At 55.7% G+C, this 8,273-nt stretch overlaps 2 protein-coding genes across 2 annotated transcripts in view; both read right to left on the reverse strand.

Moving 5' to 3' along the window:
- LENG8 (leukocyte receptor cluster (LRC) member 8) overlaps positions 1-3,132 on the reverse strand; it is a 9,317-nt gene extending 6,185 nt beyond the window's left edge. Inside the window, exons 1-4 of the mRNA XM_010841354.1 lie at positions 2,988-3,132; positions 1,246-1,338; positions 538-712; positions 112-213 (exon numbers count right to left, since the gene is read on the reverse strand). Coding sequence (XP_010839656.1) covers positions 112-213; positions 538-712; positions 1,246-1,283 — 315 coding nt within the window. The 5' untranslated portion in view covers positions 1,284-1,338; positions 2,988-3,132. The remainder of the gene's footprint in view (positions 1-111; positions 214-537; positions 713-1,245; positions 1,339-2,987) is intronic.
- A 3,127-nt stretch (positions 3,133-6,259) lies between these two features.
- TTYH1 (tweety family member 1) overlaps positions 6,260-8,273 on the reverse strand; it is a gene marked incomplete at its 5' end in the record, with an annotated part of 15,469 nt that continues 13,455 nt past the window's right edge. The window contains 4 exons of the mRNA XM_010841367.1: positions 6,260-6,601; positions 6,723-6,803; positions 6,960-7,005; positions 7,133-7,285. Coding sequence (XP_010839669.1) covers positions 6,765-6,803; positions 6,960-7,005; positions 7,133-7,285 — 238 coding nt within the window. The remainder of the gene's footprint in view (positions 6,602-6,722; positions 6,804-6,959; positions 7,006-7,132; positions 7,286-8,273) is intronic.

An 8,273-nucleotide genomic window follows, 5' to 3' on the forward strand; every position in this document is an offset into this window, starting at 1 on the left:
GGGCCTGGGGTGCGCCGCGGAAGGCCGCGAGCTGGGGAGGGTCTTCCTGCAGCCGCCCCTGCTGTGGTCAGTCCATCAGCTGCCCTGGAGCCCGCCCCGCGGGGCACTCACCACAGGGTAGTAGTAGCTGTAAGGGTAGGTGTAGTTGTACTGCTGGTACCACTGGTAGTACTGCTGCTGCTGCAGGGCCGAGGCCTCTGCCTGCGACACGTACTGTGGGCAGAGGGTGGCAGGCCTGAGCGCTGCAGGCGGGAGCCCCATTTCCCAGGAGTTAACTTCTCAGGGACGGAGCCGGGGCTGCACCTCTCCACGGAGACCACCCCCTCTGCCATCCCACCCAGGCACCTCTCCCTCCTTAGGCTGGACTCCCCACGGTGAGGACCATATAGCCCTAGACTCCTCGAGAAGACAGACCGGGCATCCCCACTCAAGGGCTCCAGGAGCATCTTCAGAACGCCCTGCCCTGGTGATCCCAGAGGACACCACTGTGCTCCCTGCCCCGCTCAGGGTTCCCAGTCCCGCGGGGACTTCTCTCACTTGTGCACCGGCCACAGGCCCGTTGCTGCTGGCCTTGGCGGAGCTGCCGGCGGCTCCTGCTTTGCTGATGCTGGCCAGGGCCTGGCGGGCCTTCTCCCACTCTGGATTCTCGTGCATGGGAGTCTCCATGCCGTTCTCTCTGCCTGCCCCGGCCACCATACTGTACTGAGAGGACCTGCAGGAAGAGCACGTGGAGTCAGCCCCCGCTCCCACCACAGACGGTGGGCAGGATGGAGGCCAGCAAACGACAGGGCTGGAATCCTACAGCCTCAGCGTCTAACCTGAGGCGTGCTGACGGTTCCTGCTCACAGCTCTCCGTGAGCCGTGAACGCCACTGCCTACCTAAGGTGCTTCACCAGACGCCTGCTACATACAGCTGTTAAAAGTCAAACAAGAAGATGCCCAGTATCCACAGAACTTAAAACCTGGGGCCGAGCAGGCCTAAATGTTTTAGGAATCCACAAATTCTGTCTGATGCCACTTCAGTCAGAAAGTTAATCACCACACTGTTTTGGAAAAAATAAGGAACTAAAAAAAAAATAAAATAAATTGAGTATGAAGCCCACACAAGCCTCACCCCCAGCCCAAGCACAGGGACGATCGCATCATGACCCCCATGCTGAGTGAGGGCCCACCCAGAGCCCAACACTGGGCCTTGCTTCCTCTCACCACCCCCCACCCCCATGCCATCCCTCCAGCCCCACTAACCAATCTGTGCTGCGCTGATCACCCACGTTGGCCGCCATCTGCACCCTGGGGTGTAAGGGGTGGACCTCGGGAGCCAGAATGCTTTTTCACTGACTGTAAGGCAAAAAACGAATTAGGGAGAATCAAGAAGGAGCAAGAAACATGTCACAAACCAGCGAAGGGAAGCAGATGACTCACAAGAAGCCAGAGAAGGAAGGAGCCAATGGGGTAAACAGCCTGAAGAGAATAAATAAATAAATGGGCTACAGTCTCAGGGAAAGACCCTGGCTGCCCCCTGCAGCACTCTAGATGGAAAATGAAGGATTTGAAAGCAAAAAAGTTGAAAGGAATTTCCCAAAGAGAAAAAGAAGGATCTGAAACCCAAATGAAGAAAGGGAAAGGTTCAAGGGAAACCCTGAGACAGATCGGAGGAGGGGCAGAGGGTGGCTGGGGGGACCTCAGGCAAGGGGTAGGGAGGAAGCGCTAATGAACAAGGTCTGAGTGAAGCTTAAGGCTGGGAGGCTGGGAAAGACTTCTGAAAGAAAGCCTGTAAAGAGGGACGTGTTTGAAGGAGTCTTGAGAGAAGAGAAAACACTGGAGAATGGAGAAACCTGGGAGGAAATGAGGATTTCCAGAAGTTACTCCTTGAGCCAGAAGGCGGCAAAGAGAAGAGCCCTGAAGTAAAGAAAGGAGTTCTTAGAAAACTTAGACTAATTTCCGGAAGGTCCCTTAAGGACAGAGAAAACTCTTATACGGGAGGTTCCTAAAAATAGCAATAGGTCCGAGAGAAGAGGCATCAAATCCTCTTGGCTGGGGGTCTGGACAGAAAGTTTTGCGGGTGCCTGAAAAGACCCCTAATATCGTTAGGGACTTAAGAGCGGGAGGGAGAGGACTGCAAGAAAGTGAAGGAGGGCCCTGGGGGCGAAGACTGGGTGGGAGGGACCCGGACTCGAGGGGATAACTGAGAAGGATGAGTGTGTCCAAAAGCCTGATCCGCTGGGGAACCCAGAAGTCCTACAAGTGGGGAGACAGGAACAGGAGTCTAGAGCCGGGAAAAGTCCTAAAGAAGAATGGGCCTCAGAGAAGAGAAGGAACGGGAGTGAGCGAAAGGGTGGGGAGCGTGGAGACCGGCGGTCCCGAGAGGTAGGGGCATTGAGGGGGAGCCCAGGACAGCAAGACTTAGGGTAAGGTCTGGTGCAACTCGGGAGGGAGGTTTCCGGGCAGGTCTGAAGGGGAGGAAGGAGACGCGGATGCGATTGGGGCACCTGGCCGTCCCGCAAGCCCAGGGAAAGCAAACGAGGACGCCGGACGGAGGAACAGCCTGCCCGGATCCCGATCCCAGCCATCGGCCCCGGAGACACCGCCCCGGCCGCCCCGCGCCGCGCCTGCGCACCACGTCCCGGGGAGCGGGGCGAGGCGGCGAAGAAGAGCAAGGGGGCCCGTCGCCTGGGGCAACGCGGTCCTCCGGTGGAACCGCCGCGTCAATGGGAGTTGAAGAAAGGGGTGCTCGGGGCCCAGGAATTCCGAGCGCGGGGGGGAGGGGGGTGCGGCGCCCAATGGCGCAGGCGCGACGGTGCGCGGCCGCCCGCCCCGCTCCCGCGCGCAGGCGCACTGGTCCGCGTCCCCGCCACACCCTGTCGTCGCTCGCGCGCGGCGTCCGTTGATGCGACGACCGCCAAGGCCTCGGGGGCCGCGGGGCGGAAGGCCAGAAGGAAACGCCGTCTCCGTCCGCCCGCCCGGCCACCCCTGCTCGCCACACCCACCTCGGCCGTACGACCCCGGGACTCGTCAGCGGAGGTTCCAGGCGACGGCAACAGGGCTCCGCGACTGCTCTTGACCCGGCTGGCTCCTGTCTTTAAGTTTCGACGTCCGGACCGCGGCGTCTTGACGTCACGCCGATGCTTCGCCCCGCCTCCCGTCACCGCGGACAGCCAATAGACGCCGCGAACTTGCTTAGAACCCGCCCTCCTGTGACGCAACCACGGGGGTGGGCGTTTTAAGACAAGGCGGAATCTGGACTGTGGACGGTGGCCCTGAGGGGACACACTCGGTAGAGCGCTCGGGCCCTGCGCCTTTCCAGGCATCCTTGTTTTGGCCCAGCTGATGGCAGCCATTATTATTTATAGGTATAAATCAGTGTGCTGAGTAGTTCTGAGAGTCCCCACCGTGCAGTGATGTGGGACGATGGACCCAAAGAAGGCCTGAGAACAGCCTCTGGCCGGAAAGGGGAACTTCCCTAGGAAATGAAACTGGAAGTGTGCAAACACACAGGGGCGGGAAGCAGGCGTACCTTGGGAATTGCGGGGTGGCTCTGGTGGAACAGAAGTGAGGGGTCCTGGCGTCAAGAGATAGGTCTATGGATGTTTGCAGGTAGCAGGTTCTGAAAGGCCATCCTGGTCCGGCAGAAGAATTGGGACCCTCCTGTTTAAAAAAGGGCTTCCCCGGTGGCGCTAGTGGTAAAGAGCCTGCCGGCCAATACAGGAGACACAAGAGACACAGGTTTGATTCCTGGAGGAAGGCATGGCAACCCACTACAGTATTCTTGCCTGGAGAATCCCATGGACAGAGGACTCTAGACAGCTGTAGTCCATAGTAGACTGTTTCAAAGAGTCGGACACGACTGAAACGACTTGACACACACACGCACAATTTAAAAAGGCCTGTCTGTAGATTCCTTGCAAGTAATCTTTTCAGTAATCCTGTTCCCACCCACAATTCTGAATGATAGAATTATCCACTGCAGTTCACTGGCGGGTCACTGTGGTTGCAGTAGGTGGTATTTAAGAAGCAGCAATTTCTTTCCGATTTTCTGTTATTAAAAACTTTTGCTGATAATGCGTGTCATTTTGTTAGTATTAGCACAGTTGATCTTTTTTTTTTCATCCCTTCACTTTTTAAATTAAACTCTTCGTTTTAGAGCAATTTTAGGCTTACAGTAATGTTGCAAAGATAATTCAGAGTCCTGCCTACCCTACACCCAGTTTCCATGCAACACTGTAGTATGTTTGTTAAAACTAAGACACCAACGTTGGCACAATATTGTTAACGCAGACTTTGTTTGAATTTCACCACTTTGCCCAGAAAATGAAAATAGATTTAACTTTTGTTAAAGTTAGACCAAAATGGGTTTTTTTCCTTGATTAGGACTGTAGCCTGCCAGGCTCCTCTGTCCATGGAATTCTCCAGGCACAAATACTGAAGTGAGTAGCCATTCCCTTCTCCAGGGGGGCTGGAATCTGGGTCTCCTGCATTACGGGGAGTCTCTTAGGCATCAGAGTCACCAGGCTTCCCAGTTAATGATGACTCCCAGAAAATCAGGCAGCGTGAATCTCAAAGTACTCTGTGAATGTCCAACACATCCAGTGGCATCGGCTTCTGAACACAGACTCAGAGGCACTAGAGGGCAGCATTTGAGAGCAAAGCAGCTAGAAGAGCCTCCAGGCCAACCCCTCAACAGGGCACCGAACAGCTCAGTCGTGAGAGTGACCTGTGGGTTGCCTCGGTGTCCCTCTTTGGAAACCATGGTCCATTTCTCTTTGCCAGCTTCAGGCCCACACATCAAGGGCTTTCTTGAACATTTCTTGCAGCGCTCAAGATGGAAATGATTAGCAAACATGGAGCAGTCCCCCCATGGCAGGCCCCACATCGGGCATCTGGTGCTTTGGGCCAAGAGGCCTTGACCTAAAACCCTTGGGGCTTTTTTCAAGAGAGAACATTTGGTTTATTTTCCACAGAGGACATAACCCTTAGTACTCAGCATCAGGAGTAACCCCATCAGTGTTCCCACAGAGACACAGATGGACATTCACAACAGACAGGCAACTTGTTGTTTAGTCGCTCAGCTGTGTCCGACTCTCTTGTGACCTCGTGGACTGTATATTCCACCAGGCTTCTCTGTCCATGAGAGTTTCCAGGCAAGAATACTGGAGCAGGTTGCCATTCCCTTCTCCAGGGGATCTTCCTGATACAGGGATCGAACCCAGGTCTCCTGCACTGCAGGCAGATTCTTTACCACTGAGCCACCGGAGATGCCCAAAGTTTTAAAGTGCACTTCCTAATCCTCAGGGTTTGAATGCCTTTTAGTCTGTCCCCTGGTGTTTGGATTTTCATTTTGTTAAATGGTCTTTTCCCTTGCTTATTTTTATGTTGGGTGGTCTTTTTCTTGATTTGTGGATATAACTTTGCAGCTTATATGTATGAAGAATTATCTATTTCATTGCTGTTGTTTTAATTTTCCCCAGACTGTCAATCTGCCTCTGGACTCTATGGTATTTTTCTCATTCCACAATTTGTCAAATAAGTTACTTTTTTGTTTCTGTCTTCAGGATATCTCACTGAAAGCCCTCCCTCTACAACTAAGAGATACAAGAGTCTCCTTTCTCTTGAAATACTTCTGTCCCCTTGTGCTGTGCTATGCTTAGTCACTCAGTCGTGCCTGACTCTGCAACCCCATGGACTGTAGCCTGCCAGGCTTCTCCGTTCATGGGATTCTCCAGGCAGGAACACTGGAGTGGGCTGCCATGCCCTCCTCCAGGGGATCTTCCAGATCCAAGGATGGAACTCATGTCTCCCGCATTGCAGGCAGATTCTTCACCATCTGAGCCACCAGGGAAGCCCCTTACTCGTCTGCATTTGGGTTTTTTTTGCCCGTGTTGTATGCAGACTGTTTTCTTCCAGACGGAGAGCTAATCATATCAGCATTCCTTTGAAACCAGCTCTTTTTGCCCCGACTTGAAATCTGTCTTCTGTCAGACACACACACACTCTGAGATCTATTTCTAGACTGTCTTCTGTTCCAGGGATCCGCATCTCTTCCTGTGTCAGGACATTTGTGCTGCTTTAGATAGGGTGCCAGGGGAGGGGGGATTGTTGTGTGTGTGTGTGTGTGTTTTTTAAAGAAAGTGGTGCAGCATCGGGACAGGAGCAGAAACACCTGGGAGCCAGGAAGCCAGGTGGGAGCAGAGGTGATGGGCTCTCTGCCCACCCCCACCCCCAACTGTGAGGCCAGATCAGGGAGAAATAAGGACCCAGCTGCTTGTAAAATAAAGTCTTCCCTTTTATTTCAAATCAGCCCATTCCCAGGTTGGGTGCTGCAAGTGGAGAGCAGGGGCCCTAAGTCCTCTGGGGTGTGGCGGGGGCTAGAGGGCACTCTCATCCCTCCAGGGATGAGGGGTGGCGGGGCTGGCTTTCTCCTCTCTCCCCACCAAGGCCCTAGGCCCAGGCCTGCCCTCTGGGCTTACTTCCAGGGCTAAGGACACAGAGAGGGGAAGTGCAGGGAGGCAGTCCTGTTTAAGGTATCCGTGGCCAGGGCGTTGTTAGTGGTGGGAGCCCAGTGAGGCTGGATTAGTGGGGTCTTCTCCGGCAGCCGGGGAAGGAACTGCAGAAAGAGGCAAAAACAGACCAGATGCAGGTGGGAGGGAGAGAAGGAATGAGGGAAGGAGGTGCGGTCAGGGGCTGGAGGCCAGCTTGGGAGCTGGGGTGTCAGTCTAGACACTCACCAGAGATGGAGACCAGGCTCCAGTCTGGACTGGAAAAAGGGCTCAGATTGATGACTGCCACTGCACGAAGCGCTTGGATTCCTGCCAGGGAGACGTGAGCAGGGGAGGGCATGATTAGGGAAATGGCTTGGCAATGTGTGCCCTCAAACCAGGACTCCAGGCCCCCAGCCCCTCTTCCGTCAGACCAGGGGGTCCATGCCCCCAGCCCTTCCTCCCTCAGATCCAGGGGCCCGGTACCTGAGGGTTGAAAGGGTCATCATCATCTGTGTCCTCATAGTCGTCACTGGGGTGCAACAAGGGGCGTAGCAGAGAAGCAGGAAGGGGGACCCATGAGAGCGTGGTCCCCAGCAGTGGCTCAATGGTGCTCCCTCATCCCTTCCCCCAGGACTTCGGCCCCCTCCCCTCCTGACCTGGGTGGGAAGAGGGCCCAGGCTCGGGGCAGGCTGCAGAGGACAGTGGCCAGGGCCCCAGCAGACAGGAGGGAGAAGAGAAGCAGAAAGAGCAGTCCTTCCAGGGTGTCTTCACACAGGCCACGCAAGGCTGAGCCATAATCCTGGGGCGGGAGAGACGGGAGGGGTCAGCGGGCAATACCCATGGCCCGGACCATCCACCCGGCTGTGCCTCACTGAGAAAATCCGTCAGCCTCTCTGTGCCAGTTTCCTCCCCTGTCACAGAAAGCACTCAGCGCACGGTAGGTGCTGTGGTCACTGTCGTTTATCACACCTGCAGGCATGACTCCAAGTCACAACTTCCTGTCCATCACTGAGAACCCACCACCCCACGCCCAGCCGCGCTGCAGCTTGGCCCTTATTGGGTGCCAGACGTCTCATCCCGGACACTTCCCACACTGTGTGTGTGTGTTGAGGGGCGGGGGTGCATCCCTGGCCTCTTCCCACAGCACTCTCTTCTGGGGCTGAGACTCCCAAGGATGCCTCCACACACTGTCCCCCGGAGCAAAAATTCCTGGCTTAGAACAACACTGAGAAGAAGGCTTTAGCAAAACAACTGGCGTAGACCTGCCCCCCTGCACGGTAACGCCTGCTCAGGAAACACTGGCTGACACGGCTGTCATCCCTAGAAACCAGCGATTCCTGAATGCCGGGCTCTCAGTCATTCAGCAGGAACTGGCATGAATGACAGACGGCCTGCTCGGTGCCAGGCGCTGCTCCAAGCGCCGGGGCAACTTCGGTAACCAAGCCCCAGAAGGTCACTCAGACCACGTGGAGCTGATGAGAGCGGCGGTTTGGACAGTACCGGGCGCCCCTCCCCTCCCCGCTACAGCAGAGATGGTACAGGCAGGAAGGAACCCTACGGTGGGAGGTCCATGCCCGCTCCCTGAGGAGGAGGGGGACGGGGAGGATGGGGGTGCAAAGGGCTGAGGCCGGAAACCAGCCAGGGCTAACCACACGGGCCCCTGGAAGTCAGGCGAGAAGCCAGGACTTTAATCCGCAGGCTGGGGGAACTGCTGGAGGCTTCTAAGCGGAGGAAGAAGATCAGATTGCGTTTAAAAGGCTCACTGGGCTGAGGCTGCTGTGGGGAGAGGGAAGAGGC

This window comes from Bison bison, unplaced genomic scaffold (assembly GCF_000754665.1).
Source record: "Bison bison bison isolate TAMUID 2011002044 unplaced genomic scaffold, Bison_UMD1.0 scf7180017847012, whole genome shotgun sequence".
NCBI lineage: Eukaryota > Metazoa > Chordata > Mammalia > Artiodactyla > Bovidae > Bison > Bison bison.